A 19,182-nucleotide genomic window follows, 5' to 3' on the forward strand; every position below is an offset into this window, starting at 1 on the left:
AGATAAGCGCACCGTGACTGTGGAACACCTTCCTTTACTGGTTGTGCTTTTAATTATGTCCAGTTAATAGCAAGGTTTATTAATGAATCCATTAAGTAATTTAATGCATTTCTTGGCGTAACGCTCATGTGCCAGTGATTTTGATTCCTGAAATATTTCATACGGTCAACATAGTTGTGCTTAGGACTAATAGTGACTTAGTTTAATAGTTTAATGAAGAAGCCTTTTCAAACCATTTTCAATATTTCGATTACACTAGATGTCCATGGATAATCTTTCGTTTTAAAGAAAAAAAAGAAGAATCTACAAACATGTATCTATCCACATGATTCCTCTGTGTATCTGTCTATTTGCATTTGCAAATATTTGAGCATGTTATTCAGGGTTTGACGCATTTTACCCATGTGTGGAATCGAGCACGAGTCATTGATGTGACCAATGAGAACCCTTTAAACAAACTGGTTACCTAACCACAAAACGCAAATCCTTTTACCTTAAATGTGGTCACATTTCTGACGTTTAATTGTGTTTCAGTCTTGATAGCATGGACCGGAAGGCACCTTGGCGAACATGGGATGTGTTCCGGATAATATCTCGAGAGAAAGACACGTCACTGGATGACGCTACAGTTAATAAATTGAGGAAAGGTGTGAAAGTTGGAGTTGGGATGTTTTTGTCGATCTGTGTCCTCGTGTTGACCGTTATCAGTAAAAGTACCCTTCTTCTCATCACATCAAACATTTACGTGAACGTCACCTTGTATTGTGAGACATACGATGATGAGCATTTCACCTTCTGTGCAAGAGCTCCCCCAGACAGGATAAATGGTACAGTATTCAGACCATCTCAGAACGTGGAGATACGATGGCTGTGGGCACTACTAATTGTCATCATAGCACCTTATATATTCACTTTCATCAAGTGTTCTTGGAGGGCATGTTTCAAAAGCACACGAAATCCAACATGCAGAATTACACTCACAGTAAGTACAGTAATATCACTTTGTTCTAAAGTATACTCGTACAGTGACATCACTTTATTATTAAGTATACTTAATCAATAACGTGTCATTATAATTAATAATATCTATGGAATAGGCCAATATACAGCCACAGACGAATTCCAGCCAACAAACCTGATCTTGTCCTTTTTGATAAAACCAATGAAATTATTTATGTCATTGAAGTTTCTGTCCCTTTTGACAGCAATGTGACTGGCAAGATTCAGGAAAAGCATGACAAATTTGCAGACCTCGCCTTTAATATGTCTCGCTTGCATCCCATGTACACTGTCCTCAGGCTTCCCATTCACAGGGTGTTTGACAAACCTCGTGTCATTTTACTGCTCTTCCAATGACATACTTTACCGAGAGCAGAAGGGAGCGAGAGAGGAATGTTGGGGGTGCAAGGATCAACTTCTTGTACAGAAAATGATTTTGGAAGAGGCTAAAACATATCACCTCAATCTCTCCATGTGCTGGATGGACTACAAAAAAGCATATGACTCTGTCCCTCATGAATGGATTCTGAAGTTTCTTCAGTGTATTGACCTCCCTGAGCGAATTCTTCATTTACTCAAGTCTTTAATGAGTCGCTGGTCGACTCAACCTGAGATGTATTCGCAAGGGCAGGTGCAGACTTCAGAATCTATTTCAGTCAGAAGGGGAATATTTCAGGGAGACTCCTTCAGTCCTTTTCTGCTCAATAGAGAGGAGGAATGCCATTCCGGACCTCCTCAGCACAGATTCCCAACACCTCTTACTCATCTCCTCTACATGGATGACATCGAGCTCCTTGCCAAAGGAGATATCAATTTGAAAGAGCAGGTTCTCCTTGTCGAGTCCTTTTCTAATGATATTGGCATGACATTTGGACTCGACAAATGTACTCTTCATTTGAAACGTGGCAAGGTAATTAATGATGGATCGGTCAAGTTATAAAAGGAGATGAGTTATTGAGCATCTTGTGGAAGTTCAGCCATACACCTATCTTGGAATGCAAGTTCGAGACAAGTTCCAGAATGCCCAGATTCAAGATAAACTTCGGGCCAAGTATAAATCTCATTTAAAGCAAATCTTAAGTTCAGAAGTAAATGCTCGAAACAAGGTCAAAGCCACCAACTAATTTTGCTATGCCAGTTCTCTCCTATTCCTTTGGAGTAGTTGATTGAACAAAACAAGACATCCAGAGTCTTGTCCGCCTGACCAGAAGGATCATGTCTGATAACAGAGCACACCACCCTCGTTCCTCTCTTAATCGTTTATATATGCCAATCAATTCCAGAGGTCGGGGTTTGATTAATGTGGAGGCTCTTCATGACACAATTTTATTGTGTACTTTTGCACATATTTACAGATCGGATGATCGATCCTCTGGTGATGCACGTCAAGACTCATGATGAAATTGCACAGCTATTTTAAGCGGCGTGCCAAGGCTGTTGGACACCATCTGAAATGTTAAGTTGATTTTATTGATGGCGATGGGAGTAAACATGTGAAGTCCTTTAGCAAGTCTGCCCAGGGTCGGTCCTTCGTAGAGAAGCTGTCTGAGAAGCCATTGCATCGTAAGTACATGTAGTGTGTGTGGAACAGAACAGCAATCCAACCGCCTCCTTCGCCTGGATAAAGTCAGCTAGTCTGAAATGTGAAACTGAGGGCTTCCTTTTTGCTGCTCAGGACCAGTCACTTCCCACTCGCAAGAATGTGATTCTTAACCCAAATGTGAACATGAAATGTCGATTATGCAATGAATTCACAGAGACTGTCCAACACCTTGCTAGTGGATGCCCTTCCATGGCACAAAAAGCATATCTTAAAAGACATGATGGCATGGCTCGCTACTTTTACTATCGTCTCCGCCATGACTGTGGCTTTGACCCCGAGGTCCATCCATGGTACGACCCTTAACATGTCCAGGGCTTCCTGGAAAATGATGATTTCAAGCTTCTCTGGAATAGGCCAATATACAGTCTGAGACGAATTCCAGCCAACAAACCCGATCTTGTCCTTTTTGATAAAACCAATGAAAATATTTATATCAGTGAATTTTCTGCCCCTTTTGACAGCAATGTGATTGGCATAAAGGAAAAGCATGACAAATATGCTGACCTCGGCTTTGACATGTCTCGCTTGCATCCCATGTACACTGTCTTCAGGCTCCGCATTGTTCTCGGTGCCTTTGCTTTGGTACCTCCTGATCTCTTGGCGCAGATCAGGAGAGTGCCCGGGTTCTCCACCAGGAGCACAGCCATTCTGGCAATCCCCCCGGGGAGCTTCATATTCTCCGGGAAGTTCTTGGTGGGTTTGATGTTTGACTAGGCAGTGTTTTCTGGGAGAAGTCTACCTCGTTGTATGGGCTACGTGTAGAGGTGCGAGGGCCCTGAGCTAATGATGAGCCTTTCCAGCCTGACTGTGTCAGGATCACCCAAACCCTCTCTGCTGCATATCTATCTTAATCTGTAAAACATAACTAATAATAATAACTTGTTATTATCGATAACGATATCTTTTCACATAGAAAGTCTTTTTCTGATATGATCAAGGATATTCATTGGTATCCATAAGCTTTGAGTGTATGCAAAGATCAACCAGAAACGCTGTAAAAGATTGTTACTTCCTGCAATACCCTTTTCCTACATAGGTGATGATTCCTGAGACTCTTCACACGGCTGGAGTCTGCATCTTCTCCTTCCAAGTGCTTCCATCTCTTGATGCGATCCGCGGGGTGGTACTCATGATGGGCGTTGCTTTCCTGCCAGCTGTACTGAAGCTTTTTGATAGCCAAGAACCAGGAGGTCGCAAGTTCTACGTTATTCTGATTGATTTCCTGTGTGTAATCGTGCAACTCTCCGTGCTTCTTTTGTGGCCACTGAGGAACTATTTTTTCTCTGATACATTTTACCACGAAACATGGGCTATTCCGACATCTCTGTTCTTGGTTTCCTTTGGCTGGTGGGAAAATTATGTGAACACCTATAACAGATTGGGAGCTCTTGGAAACAAACTCAGAAGTTTGAAGCGAAGCATTCGACGTCAACGAACTAAATTGTACTTAATTGTCAGTGTTTGGAAGATTATACTCACGCTGAGTGTAATGACAGTCATAATGAGCGATCTCAATATTTCATGTGTGAAGGCTCTTTACTATTTGGGGCACGACGGCGCACATGAATGTCCGCATCTGGTAAACCCATATGGAATAGTGAACGTAGAGGCTGTTGAATATTTTCAGAGTCCCTTCTGGGTGATGCTCGTGCAGATTGGATGTTGTCTGCTCTGCTATACATTTGCCAAGACCTCTTGCAAAATCCTCCTCCAGATTGGGGGTTTTGCAATTCCTCTTGTCCTTTCAATGCCTATCCTAGTTGGGACTCTCATAGCAGACTGCGAGACATGGAAATCAGACAGCACTGGTTCTTGGATAACTGCCCTGCCTTCAGAGATGTTCTGGACATGTGACATCCATGGACTCTCTGTAAACTACCTATCGAAACTGACTACCGATTACTGGCTTCCCGTAGCTGTAGCCTGGTGGTTCTCCTTCATCTGGATCACACTGCATATCTGGTTTCCTCGGGTAGAGAGGCTCGTACAGACAGAAAGGTAGGTTTACGTTACCTGCGGTTCTGAAATAATATGTTGTATACTTTCAACACACTTTCATCTACATACCTCCACGACTTTCAGGCCTTGATCCACAGTTTGCACGAGCACGATTATTCACAGCTCTCAGTTTTGATTATGATAATAGGTCGTATGGTCCCTCTCTCATCGGCTGACAATGATTTATTCCGTTCTTCACTTTTCATTCTTCCTGTGGGTGGATACTAAGTTCGGTTCACCGTATGCTTACATCTGTTGGTTTCCAGGTTATTCATACAGCCACTGTACTGCGGTCTCTTCCTGGAGCAGTCCCTCATCCTCAACAGGCGGCGAGATGACAAAGACCGAGAACAAAAGAATATTAAAAAGGAGGTATGCTTCGACGGCTCTTTAACACATACTATCTAACACTAGCAACTGATTCATTTTTAAACTACTCTTTTTCGGCTAATGATCAATTTCCTCCACACAGGGCGGCCTTCATATCTTCCAGTCTGTAGATGGAGAAGAAACTGGAAATCCTCTGCAGACACGCGGTTCTCTCCGTACTGATGTGACACCCATGATCTATTTATGTGCAACTATGTGGCACGAGACAGAGCAGGAAATGGTACAGATGTTAACATCTGTCTTCAGGTGTGTATAACATCCGGCGTATCACGCCCATTTCAAGCCCGGTTTGGCTCGATATCACAACACATCATATCTTATTCGTAATGCATAATACTCATCTGTTTTTGTACCATGGTTTCAGATTGGACCTGGACCAATGTACAAGAAAACATGCATATATTTTTTTCGACGTTTATGATCCAGATTATTATGAGTTTGAAGGTACGTCAAACTAAATTACTATTGCGGCACACTGTGTAATGAAGCCAGCACCAATAATATTCAGTATGTCTCCATTCACAGCCAACAGTTTTCAGGAATGTTACCAGGAGGGGAATCATAATTGTCGTAAAATCCCTTTTAAAGATCAGTTAAATAAATTTATACTCGTTACTCTGGTAGGGTATTTTATTTAGGGTAATTTATGAAAGCCGTTTAATACTTAAAACATCCTGTTGCGACGATAACGCCCTTTATGTTATTGGTTGATTTCAGCCCACATTTTCTTTGACGATGCGTTTGAAGCTCATGAAGATGATGAATACGAATTTCACGTCAACAACTTCGTGAAGAGTCTAGTGAACATTATCAGTAATGCAGCAAGGTTAGTTTTCTTCCTCACCCCCCACCCCTACCGTTTATCGTCTCTACGTAAAAAAGGTAACTGTGGCTAGTATGAATTCTAATACAAATATTAAAGTGTCAGCCTAATGCGGCAGCTGGGTTACCAGTGTCTGTTATGGTATAAGAACGGAGTATAACCGGTTGTATTTTCAACTGCTTCACGAATCTGTTTGTATAAAATGGACCTTGGCAAGTTCGAGTTTCTGAGCACTGATATCTTACTTCAGTAATGTTCATAAAGCTCAAGTTAAAATGGACCCACCCACTAAATACCCAACGCCTTACGGAGGAAGACTTGAATGGACGCTACCAGGACAAAACAAGCTGGTCATACACATGAAGGACAAAGCGAAAATACGTCACAAGAAGCGATGGAGTCAGGTAACAGTAGTATACAAACATGTTGTCATGCATTATATTTGTCTCTGAATGAATTCAGTGTATTTTGAGAATACTTTTTTCGGTACCTTCATAAAAACGGCGGGTATCACGAAATATAGATGTTAATTCCATGTTTTAGAACAACGATAACCGCAAATACACTGTGCACGAAAGTTGATGTAACAACTGTCCAGGGCGTCATTGAAAATGATGGAATTAAACTGCTTTGGTGTAGGCCCATATACAACCTCTGAGGAATTCCTACCAGCAAGCCTGATCTTGACGTTTTTGATAAAACCAATGAATGTATTTATTTATTACAATTTTTTAGTTTGTTGCATTTTTCGACTTTTATACAAACAATTAACAATGATAACATGCATGATGGACAATGTATCAATTGTAGCAGAATAGATCATGACATGACGACCAGAGCCCGTAGAAAGCATTGACGTTACAACTAATTACAACACGTTTTAGCATATAGTATTCGAACAGTTTATGTTGAAAAACTGGGAAAGGTGGCATAGTGCTGTTAAACCTATTTCGAAATATTCGTTCCTTGAAGAGAATTAAGATAATATTTATTGGATCGTTGTTTTTGTTTGGACAACTAAGCAGTACATGCTTCATTTCAATTTTGAGTTTTATTTGTGTTTTAACATGTAGCTAGTTCTCAACGTTTTGTTGTTATAGTGTTTACCTTGCTGCAAGATCAGAATAGATGGATAGTTGTTTCTACATCTTCGGAGCAGAAACTATACTTCTTCTTCTGTCTTTATATCCTGCCTTTTCTAAAAAGATGCGTGTTGGCATGATTTGATGTAAAAGTCTGTATTGGAACCATTGTAATGTAGTATCTTTCGTGCATCTTAAGGGAATAGTGACAATCCTTAGATATATTGCCGTCGTATATAATGTATAGTTCCCATTTCGATGCGTGTTCGGTGCGTGTTTTTTAAACACAGACCTGAAATCAAAGTTTTGTATAAGTATTTTGAGTCCCCTTTGCACACTTACAAAGGTGTTGCATCGAAAGATATAACAGGGCTTGGTTTGCGAGTTATTGTTTTTAAAGTTGTATTGGTCTTTTGAAAGTATTGTTTAAAGCATGACCATGGTATTTGAGAAAATTTGTTTTATGTCATATTGTTTTATAAACCTTTTAAATTGAAAGAATTTACCATTAATATCAATCAAATAATTAATTCGACGAATCCCATGTTCGTACCATTCTGTATAATACAGTTTTTTTACACCATATACTTTCAGTAAGGATTTCATTGTCGCTATCATGGTCAGAGTTTTATTCAAGTTGAGATGTAAAGTCCCATCTCGCTGAAACGACATCTTTGTAATAATTTTTTCTTATCAAAGGAAGTATTTAACCTCTCAAGTGTTGGCGACTATATTCAAATATATTGCCATATCCTATGTTTGGGAGATTCGAAATAAAACGATTACACCATTTAACAGAGTGTGAAAAAAACCGTCTTAGTATGGACAGTTTTTGCGACTCTATTACACTTTTATGTTGGGCATATTAAATCAACCATCTTTTTTTACTGCAAATTATCAGCTTTCTTTTTGTCTTATCAGGTTTATTGTTAGAAATGAATCTGTAGCATTTTCGTTAAAATGCGCTAAAAAGCATCATCTCCTGGATTAGGAATATAACCAAAAAGGTGGTTCAATTTTGGAGTGGTAATGATTTTAGAACTACATTTCTACGGAACGGAGTATGGTTACGAGCTGATCGGATTTACATTACAGTTTCACATGCTCCAATCTTTTCTTTGTAATTTACGTCAACTATATGATCGATATCTAGCGAAATTGTTATCCCAGGTAGATTGAAGAACCTTTCTTTTTCAAAAATCTGATCAGTTCCTTACGTTTAATTTTGTCATTATAACCTCTACAGTTTAACGATGTAACTTTTATCGTATCCATAATAGTTTGTTACAATGGAACATGAAGTTGACGATGCAGCAAAGTTTTACACTTTCCTTAAAAACCAATGCTATTTGACAGAATAAAATTCATTTGGTTACTTGTAACGTCATGTTGAAATGTCTTGAAGATTGGAGAAATATGCAAATGGAATTTTTCAATACAACAGAAATATTCTTTTGGCGGACTGAACGTACGCTGGTGTCGGAGTACCCACGGATAACAACTTTAACATCAATTGTATACTTGAAATATACAATACTGAAATTTTATGGCATGGAGTTACTCCATATTAATCCACATACGAAAAGGCAACACAAAAACACAATCACGAGAACAACAAACTCATCCCAACTGCTTAGAAGACCGACCACGTGTTACTACCAAGGTGGTGAAAACTGCACGAAGTCCACATGTAGCTGATACCCAAGTCCAACTGTTTATATTTGTCGGAAATTGGAATTTTTATAACTCAAAAACAAGACAAATGGCAATTAATTAGGACAAGCAAAAAGAAGTATCTTACCAATGAAAAAAGGTTATATTTGGAGCGTAATAAACTCACGTGCAAAAGAAACGTCCTCTTGTGTTTTCAACTCATAAATAAAAAAGAGCAAAACACTTGTAAGTTCCAATGTTTAATATTATGAACATATTGTATAATTAACTTGTTAAAAGAACTCGTAAAACACAAAAGCAGTTTTGGACGGATTTACAGATGGATTTCTTGACTTGGGGTCTATTTTCCTGTATTCGATCAGCTGCCACAACATGAATCGCATTGCTCGATCACTAAAACGTCCTAATATCGGGTGTGTCCCCCTCGTGATGCAACAAGTGACACGACACGACATCGCATAGAGTTGGTAAGTCGCCTGATCACGTGAATAGGGATCTGTCGCCATTCGTCCTGCAAAGCACGACCCAAATCCTGTACTGTCACTGGAGGCTGCTGACGTTGACGGATACGGCACCCGAGGTGGTCCCAGAGGTGTTCGATCGGGGACATATCCGGTGATCTCGCTGGCCGAGGCAGAAGATGCACATTGTTGGTGTTGAGGAAGTTCCTTGTAATGACAGCAGTGTGTGGTGTGGCGTTGTCATGCTGGAACACGGTTCTTGGGTTGTTTTGGAGCCATGGAACAACGACGGGCTGTAGAACCTCATCAATATACCGGCGTGCTGTCAGGTTACCACGAATGATAACCAGATCCATCTTCCTGTCCCCACAGATACCGCCCCATACCATACAACTTCCGCCGCCATAATGCTCCACCTCCGTGACGCAACAACGTGCCGTTCTCTCACCCCGCCGCCTGTATACACGCACACGACCGTCTGCTTTGTTGAGCTGGAACCTGCTCCCGTCGTTGAAGAGCACACGGCTCCAATGTCGTTGCTGCCACTAACGAACGGTCCTCGCCCAAGCCAGTCTGCGACGTCGAATTTGATCCGTTAACGTCATCCCTCTGAACGGCCGATAGGGTCGAATGCCATGTCGACGCAGTCGTCTGGTCACTGTCCATCTGTTGATTGGGTGGTTCAGGCCGTGGGCAGCAGATGACGTCACGGTGAGGAATCTGTTCCTGAAGTGAAGCACCCGTAAATACCTGTCTTCGTTGGGGGTGGACACCCTTGGTCTGCCGCTTCTGGGCCGGTCTGCTGTCCTGCCTGTCTGCCTGTATCATGACAACAGTCTCCCGATTGTTTTCTTGGAGCAGTTCATTATTCTGGCGACGTGGTCATGGGTAGCGCCAAGTTACAGCATCCCAATTGCTCTCTCTCTCTGCTCTGACGTTAACAGCGGCATGTTCTTTGTTTCAAACTGATGAAGCCAATGCCCATGAACATTTCTAAGGCTGTTTTATACCCCAGAATCATACGGTACTTTTCTGTACATACGGGAAATTTTACTGATGAAAGTCATTTTTCTCGCCTAGCACGTGTATTCCATGCACTGTTTGTGTCATGTCATCGAATTCAGTGCTCAGGTGATCTGTTCCTGATACTGATTTATGTTCATGGTCATAGAATAGAAAATGACACATAAAACTATTTTGGGGACGTTTCTTTTGCACGTGAGTTTACTTTAGCGAGAAATCGTATCTGAGTATATATTAGAGTAGAAACAGTTCACACCGTAGGTATAAGTAGTAGGAAAGTATATTTCTGTCAACTTTGTTTACATCATGACTTGGTAGTTCATATTAGATGACTGTCACTGTGTGATTCCCAAGTTTAGTCACTTGGCGTCCAAGAATTGCACGTTGCTTGTTCGTGTTAGGTCGGTCTGAATACTCGAATTAGTACCTTTCAACAGCTTTCTGGTTGCATATACGGCGTCTCTGTCGGAAAGATGAATGAAGGTAGCAATCATCGATGGCGGGGCAGAGGGCTTATTCTGGCGTTGATATTCAGATTTAGGTAACCTATGCTCTGACTTCAAATACATATTGTCGGCTTGGTCCTCACTGAACTTGAGCGACTTACTGAAGAACTTTCTCAAAAGTTCAGCTATGTCGTTGCGGGGAAAGTTCAAGTCGTCATCATGTTGTGAGACCGCATGCTCAACCCCACTCACTTTTTGTTTAATGTCAGAAATTTCATTTTTAAGGGAGTCTGTGGAGGCTTGAAGTCCTGTTTTGGAATTAAAAATGAACGTAGCCAGAGTTTTGGACAATTTCTTCCGTGTTTAATGTAGCACGTGTTGCTCTCGCTGTGTCAGACATCCCTACGTGGCGTAGGTATTTCAATGAATGTATTTATGTTATTCAAGTTTATGTCCCCTTTGACAGCCATGTGACTGGAACCATGCAGGAAAAGCATGCAAAATATGCGGACCTCGTCTTTGACATGTCTCAGTTGCATTTTTACACTCTGGGTAATACAGATGGCTGCAGTGTTGGTCAGTCTTTATGTTGCCCGGAAATGTCTTGGTGAGTTCGACCAGGAAGTCCCATTCGCTGTCAGGGGTATGTGTAGAAAGGGCAATGGAAAGGAGTTGGTGACTAGTCTTACCAACCTGTTTATGCCAGGATTACCATAACCATGTCTGCTGTACTTTCATCGTAATCTGTAGAATATAAGGGCATTTATTATCCTTAAGATAAATTTGTCAAATTCTGATTGGTTAATAGCTAAAGCATACGAAACCATGTAGGCGGATTTGCCAGGGTGTACGGACCGTACATCCTGCAACATCTGTCACGCGACACACTATACGGGTCGCACGAATGACCTTGACCTTAGATGGAATGTGGCTTCCAAACGGCGTATACATTTATGAGTGATATCAGCTCAACGGTCATGCGTTGTACCATGGATCACAAATCGCCGTATTGCCAACAGACGTCAGTGGTGTACACAACATTGTTCGTCGAAACTAGGGTAATCATTAATAGTCACGTTCCAAGTTTTCACAAGTTTTGGTGACGGGTGTCACTATGGCGCAGCGAACCACACTTCATTTTGAGCAACATTTGAACAGTACTGGTGAGGCACCTTATCCACATCCAATGACAGCCCGTTTGCAAAACGTGTGGGTTGGCACCTGTGCTCGCCATCGTTGCACAATCAATCCTCACCTCCAGAATCAGAACATCCATAGAATACAACGGCCAGCAATAAACCCATTTGCCAACTAATGGCGAGACGCGTGTGACCGTCATATGCCGCCAAATTTGGCATAATCTGTCCAGGTGCTGTACGGGGACATATTCCCAGCACACTGCTTTTTAGGGGCCCACAAGACGTCTGTCTCAGTGAAAACATTTTCGACTAAATGGGGCTTTATTTTACATACATCAGTTGCTGATTCAAAAACATTAACTTTACATTTTATCTTTCGTCAAGATCGGCTGTTATATTTCACTACAAGTTGTAAAATGTTATGCAAGAGCATATTAGTTATATTATTAAATATCTCTTACAATTTTGGACATTTTACGGTTATACCGGGTGTCCCTTACCGTAATAAGATAAATCCTAAGACTTGTGTGGGTACACAGGACTCATGCCACGATGCATCACCTTGTTCTGTTCAAGGTGATGTACATGTACTACTTACTTGGCCATCGACTGGTAGGGCAACCGCTACCAGATGTTCGTAGGAAACAGACAATCGCTGACAACACATTCATTTTGGCCCTTGATGGAGACGTCGACTTCAAACCCTCTGCTGTGCAGCTACTAGTGGACCGAATGAAAAAGAACGACAAAGTGGGAGCAGCATGTGGACGCATCCATCCAATAGGAACTGGTCAGAGCCATTCTTTCTCACTACGTACTATACAAAGAATCACTTTCCATCAATATGTTTGCACTAAAAGAAACCTATGTACAGTTTATAAATGGGTGTATATGAATCAGTGGTCTCACTAATGGCATATGTTGCTAAAATTGAAAATATGGTCCCACTCTTGGCCTATATATTTTCGTGAATATATTGTCACATGCTGCACATATAATGCCAGGTAAGATGATTATTTGGTCATACTCTTGACATATTCAAGTACGATAGAGTCTTTGAACATTTTCTTTGAACATTTTTTATAGATTTGCTATTCATTGTTGGATGTATGAGGTTTGTGAAGTTTCAGCACAACGTTGGAGTGAATTTGGATTGATAGAACAAACAGGTGGAATTGCTCACAATATGCACCATACTTATTCTGCATTGTGAATGTATTTATGGAGACAGGTCTTACTCCCATTTAAAGGTTAACGAAATAGGAATATATCACACTTACATCATAAAAGTTATGCCATGAAGATTGTTGCACATGCACACTAATCTCATCTCGATAGAATGTGCCAAAATTAAAAGCCTGGAATAATTGTTACTATGTGAAATAAGCTGAACTAAGATTTCCCGACATCTTATAGGTCCTATGGTGTGGTACCAGAAGTTTGAGTACGCCGTAAGCCATTGGTTACAGAAGGCAACAGAGCACATGACAGGGTGCGTCCTGTGTAGCCCTGGATGTTTCAGTTTGTTCCGGGCCTCAGCATTGATGGACGACAACATGATGAGAAAGTACACAACCTTGGCGAGCGAAGCCAGACACTACGTCCAATATGACCAAGGTAAGTCCCGTCTGGAATACTGATTATGCCGGAAGAAAGTCCAAAGTTTCAAAGTGTATATACAATCCGAATATTGACTAATACAAATGTTACTTTGCCTGGATAAATCACTGGTACACTTTTTCATGCCAACTGTAGGCGAGGACCGATGGCTGTGTACACTGCTACTCCAGCAAGGCTACAGAGTCGAGTACTGTGCAGCCGCAGATGCTTTGACCTATGCCCCAGAAGGTTTCAAGGAGTTCTATAACCAGAGACGACGGTGGTCGCCTTCAACCATGGCTAACATCATGGATTTACTGTATGACTGGCGCAGTATCATCAAGGTCAATGAGAACGTATCCGTGCTGTACATGCTGTACCAGCTTCTCTTGTTTGTGTCTTCACTCCTTACCCCCGGCACCATCTTCCTCCTGATCGTGGGCGCTATCAACACAGCCTTTCCTGAACTGGACTTGCTGGATTCTCTTCTCTGCAATATGGTTCCATTAGGAATATTCCTACTTGTCTGTTTCTGCTGCAAGTCAAACATACAGGTAAAAGGCTTAAGCATCACAAAAATGTTTGCGAATGGAACAAAGGCATCTGCAAAAGTAGGGAAAACATTAAAAGAGGTTTGAAATGTGTGCATTCCCTGATCACTGAGGTAACACTTTGACGTTTTTGAGTCTACCATAAGTAATGACATCTTGTATGTTTCAGCTGAAACTTGCTGCAATCCTCTCAGGAATGTACGCCCTGGTAATGATGCTGGTGACTGTAGGATTAGCGCTGGAGATGAAGAGGGAGGGAATCTGCGCCCCGACAACTATATTCATGATATTTATAGTTGGGGTATTCATCATTTCAGCAATAATGCACCCCATGGAAATCTCCTGCCTAGTGCATGGTGCTCTTTATTTCATGGCAATTCCGAGTATGTCAATGCTATTGATGATCTATTCTATCTGCAACCTGCATGTGGTTTCCTGGGGCACAAGAGAGGTGATACAACCAACACAAGAGGCTCAGGCCAAAAAGGAAAAGACGAAGCTGAAATCTGGTCGATTCCAGTCTATTTTCAACCTCTTTAGTAATGATGATAAGGTACTACTAAACTATATTTGGACTCGGAATCGAAAGAGTATACATACATGTACGTGATAACACGACACGGATACATATTGGAGCTCAATCTAACGTTTCATCTATTCTTGATGAAGTACTTAATACTTAAACACAATACGGTTGCCTCAATATTAACTATGGAAAACCTACTTTATTTACAGGTGGACAGTGATTATGGCTTCTCCTTTGGAAACCTATTCAAGTGCATCTGCTGTCCCCGGCCTAAGGTTGACAACACCGCCGGTAAATTTGGCGCCGTTCTTGACAAACTGGAGCAGCTTGAAACATCAATACATAGCATTACAAATGGCTTGGCCTCCACTCCATTATCTCCGTCGATACAGGTCACAAACGAGCAAGGCATTACCTACGACCTGGACACGCCAGCACCTTTTCTTCAGCAGGAGACATTGCAGAACAATCTCAATACTGAAGGCGTGATAAGACGTGAGTAATTACGTGCGCCTTTATCCCTAAAATGAGGCTGCCAATTCAGTGAAATTCCCAAAAGAAAAAATTAGGAAACTGAAGCATTTTCGTAATACACACCACAGTCTTCACTTCTTTCAAGATTCCAATCAAACCAAATGTTAAGACGATTACGTTCCTTTGCGAGTTTTTATCAAGAAAAATCGAGTTTACGAGTACTTCGGTAATAACTTTGTGACCACTCTGCCGATGTCCAGTCCCCAGCTCTTAGGTGGTAATTAGGAGAACATATATAATCGGAGCTATAACCTGAACGAGATCACTTGGTTTTCGGTTTCATAAAATAGAATCTTATTTGAGTCCCTATCTAATCAAGCTTGTTCCTGAAGAAACGCATTCTAAAATGTTGCAGATAATCCCCTGTATGAGAAGGAGATGCATATCCATAATGATGAGTATTCACCATACTGGATTTCTGATCCAGACATTGGACATGGTCGGACTCGATACCTTGGTCAGGAAGAGTTGCGCTTCTGGAAAGATCTCATTGAAAGGTACCTTTACCCACTGCAGAGTACAGAAGAGCTCAAGCAGAAGATGCAACGAGACCTTATCCATTTGAGGAACAAAATGAGTCTAATGTTTTTCATTCTGAATGCCTTATTTATTGTTATCATATTTGCTCTACAGTACACAAATGCCCAGAGTAATGGCAAAGGACTGGCGATACCACTCCCATGCAAGTCTGAAAGCGGTACTGCACTCACAATCGAGCCGTTCTCCCTTATATTCATGGCGATATTCGGCATTGCTTTGCTCATCCAGTTCATTGCAATGTTCTTCCATCGAATGGGCACATTCCTCCACATAATATCCTCTACAGAAGTAAATTGCATGAGACTGAATCAGAAGGAGGTAGCTGCTATGGACATATCTGATAAGCTGGAATTAGTAAAATCAATGCAGAGTTATGGCGATGATGATGATACGAGATCGGTGACGTCAATAAGCTCAATGGATAGTTTGGATGATGACAGCAGCATGACAACCGATGACACTCCAAGACCCAGACGAAGGAAGACAGTGCTGCGAATTACAAAGAAAAGGAGAAAGCAGCAGCATAAAGCTGGAAATCTTGCACACACATTTATGGATAGGTATCTGAAGCTTGCTGATGATTTGAAAAATGAACGTGTTGAGAATATCTCTCACAAACGGGGAAGTTCCAAGAAGCGGAAGAAGTCAATCAGAAAGAGCCAAAGAGCTATTAAGAGTGTTGAGCAAAACAAAAGCATTGTATTAAAAAAGGCTCAAAAGTGGAAGCATATTGCTGGTATAGTTCGTGGCTCTGGAATGCACTCAACAATAAATGACCACCATCATAATGACCCTTGGCTAAGTGTTGTCAAGGGCGTCCTCACGCAGTCTAGAGCCTCTTCTCATACCAGTCTAGACAAAGTAGACGAAGAACGTCACGGCGTCATACTCGGGAATAGAGGGAGGCGCCCCTACACTGATGGTACGAAATGGAGCAAATTGAAGGACAGTCTTAGTGGGCACCTTAGTGCTGTGGCTGAAAGCGACACATCTGCTAAGCCAGGTAATCAATTTGGTACTCATGAGAATGACGACACATCAAATGGTAGCGTTGTGCGTGTGCAGATCGCAGTAGAGAACGGCATATCAAGGAGGTCAAGCAAATCCAGTATGGACACCTCATTTCATGATCACCATGAGGCTTCACTCCTAGACGAAGCAGTCGGAAACACAAGTTTTGTTAACGAGGACAATGACAAAAATGTGACAGTGAACTCCGGAATGTACAGCATCGCTGATAATACAGATTCAGACACAGGATCGGTTGAACTGGCGATCAAAGATAACAGCGAAAACCCACCGCAAAGCCCAACACATGCTACCACATCTGTGTAAGGTTTTCATTGTGGCACTTTTAGATGCTACTGTTGACAACCTATATATTAGTTCTAGTCGGGATTTCTGGCTTAGGTGTATATTTCTGTTTAGCTGGTTGATAAATCCCAACAGTAATCCTGCATCAACGAAACATAACTCAAGGTCTATAAACCTGAAAATAACATGCGATTCAGTACATTCAAATATGTAACTTGCCCAATTGCAATATTTACGTTTTTGCAGCTAATCAAACAATCCCCGTCAATTCAGATAAGATTGTTCTATCAGCGGTATCACTTCCAAGTGTGTGGTACTTTAGGATCAGGTTTATTACACCCATTCAAAGAGAAAAACAAAAAACAAAGAAAAAGAAACGCATGAGTCCTTTTTAGAAGAATTTAAGCAGTTATTTCATGTAACTTCAATGACAAAAAGTGACAATTCACATGTTTATACACTCTGTTTACTTGAGTCCACAAGATGGCGTCGAAGTGAATACACTGTATGACCACAATTACTGCAATTACTACGGCTATGGCAATGCGATGACGCAAGTGAGCCATCGCGATATGCCAGTCCGTGGCTTGGGTGGTATCTCTTGGACTGCCGTTTTTCGGGCGATCTTGCACGGAACTGGTTTGCAGGAAACAATCCCAAATGCGAGATATGGGGCTCTGATAAACGTTGAAATTTCAACTTCCCAGCTTCGAGGCGGGCTACGGCGATGTTCCGATTGGCGGTATTAAAGTAGTGGCATGACGATTTCTTCTTTTCCAGGCAAAGACGAATAGCAGAATTTTCATTTTCATAGTGATAGATACCGGATGCTTTTCCGCTTACTTGCACGTGCATCTATAATTGCAATCAGTCAGCCGCCTAACCCATGTTCCGTCTCAAGCACCACTGAATCGTAAGAAAAGCCGACACCATAACTAATGGACTATTTTCGATTAGCTTTCGTATGATTACCCTTTCCTGACGATCCACTGAAGATCTACTGGTCAGTGAAGACGAACCTTTCGCCCGAGAGCCCCCTGTGGTTTATCATTGTCGCCTTACGTTACATGCCTCAAAGTTAGTCTGCAGATATCAATAACATGTTTCAATGTGATGCATAATGAAACTATTCTAGTGACACGATGTTCTGGACGAAATATTTCACGTTTTGATCTATATCTGCCATCTATCGTATCTGCAATGCTAGTGGTTTAATTGGTGAAATGTTGATACAAAGTCACGGTATTGCAAATGTACCAGCAGAAACTGTCATACAAATCATTAGTTAGCTTATTTTTCAACAGAAGTATTTATATCTATAATACTCTCTCGTCTCCTGATTGTCAGGTATACATTTCAATACAGCTGGCAGGAACCTTGTAATATTTTCTGGTTTCTGGCTAACATACAGATTGGACTTTAAAGGATACCATGTTTTGTTTTTTTCAACGCGATGCTTCGATTTCAATTTGGGTTTATAATGTCCTTTCAGAGTTCCTTTTTGCATATATATTAAAAATGGGTGAAATATGTTAAATGTCAGTTTTCACAGTATATATGCTTTATGATCATGTCATTGTAACAACGTTGCATTCATAAGAAGCTATTTATGAAATTGATTGGAATTGGTGCTGGATCACCCTAGAGAATTAATTGGTGTTGCATTGTTAAAACTTCTCACTGTTATTTTGTTCCTGTATTTACCCCTTACCAACAGTCTACCGCCGGTATGGTGTTGTAAAAGGATTACACTATTTCATGTCAAGATATGATATGTTCATGTTCACTTACAGCCACACAGTATATTACCACAAGTCATACAACGCGTGATAAATAAACGGCACATTGGTTTTGTACATTTTACTTCCTTGTTCTACTATATTCGTTCGGCGCTGTAGCTATTGTTTGCAGTGGAGAGCTAACAATTTGATTTCGCCTCGTTCATCAATAATGCTTCCGTGAAAAACCCGATTTCATACTTCCAAACATATGTCACAAAAACTGTTTCCATTTATCGGTGCAGATGTTAAATATGATGTACCTGAAAGTAAACATAATAAAGTTCCTTCGCGGAGAGGATTTTTGTTTTGCTTCTGAAAACATAAGCTGATGTGTTTGTTTGTTTGCTCTGTGTGTGTGTGTGTGTGTTTGTGCGAGAGAGAGAGAGAGAGAGAGAGAGAGAGAGAGAGAGAGAGAGAGAGAACGTGTGTGTGGGTGAGTGAATTCGAACGCGCAATCAGACATCAACAGCCAATACTCCAGACTCCATGGCGAACACGAGCAGAAGATGTAGGTTATATTCCAACAAATCAGATTCCTTTTTCTAACAAACACTTTTGACACGCCTTCAGTGAGGACAGAATCCACTGAGAGCTGTGATTCGAAAATTTATGTGTACATTTTTGTGTTTCTTTAAATGAACATTCATCCAGTAAGTAAAACTGACCATATTTTTCAAGATTTCTTTAACACAATGACTT

General features: G+C 41.1%; 1 protein-coding gene across 1 annotated transcript in view; it reads left to right on the forward strand.

The window, feature by feature from the left end:
* LOC137298245 (chitin synthase chs-2-like) overlaps nt 1-17,079 on the forward strand; it is a 33,513-nt gene extending 16,434 nt beyond the window's left edge. Inside the window, exons 5-17 of the mRNA XM_067830418.1 lie at nt 535-982; nt 3,639-4,600; nt 4,867-4,972; nt 5,073-5,236; nt 5,355-5,434; nt 5,708-5,816; nt 6,064-6,217; nt 12,215-12,428; nt 13,055-13,255; nt 13,394-13,791; nt 13,958-14,341; nt 14,524-14,809; nt 15,204-17,079. Of these exons, the coding sequence (XP_067686519.1) occupies nt 535-982; nt 3,639-4,600; nt 4,867-4,972; nt 5,073-5,236; nt 5,355-5,434; nt 5,708-5,816; nt 6,064-6,217; nt 12,215-12,428; nt 13,055-13,255; nt 13,394-13,791; nt 13,958-14,341; nt 14,524-14,809; nt 15,204-16,723 (5,026 nt within the window). The 3' untranslated portion in view covers nt 16,724-17,079. The remainder of the gene's footprint in view (nt 1-534; nt 983-3,638; nt 4,601-4,866; nt 4,973-5,072; nt 5,237-5,354; nt 5,435-5,707; nt 5,817-6,063; nt 6,218-12,214; nt 12,429-13,054; nt 13,256-13,393; nt 13,792-13,957; nt 14,342-14,523; nt 14,810-15,203) is intronic.
* Nucleotides 17,080-19,182: the final 2,103 nt, after the last annotated feature.

This window comes from Haliotis asinina, chromosome 10 (genome assembly GCF_037392515.1).
Source record: "Haliotis asinina isolate JCU_RB_2024 chromosome 10, JCU_Hal_asi_v2, whole genome shotgun sequence".
NCBI lineage: Eukaryota > Metazoa > Mollusca > Gastropoda > Lepetellida > Haliotidae > Haliotis > Haliotis asinina.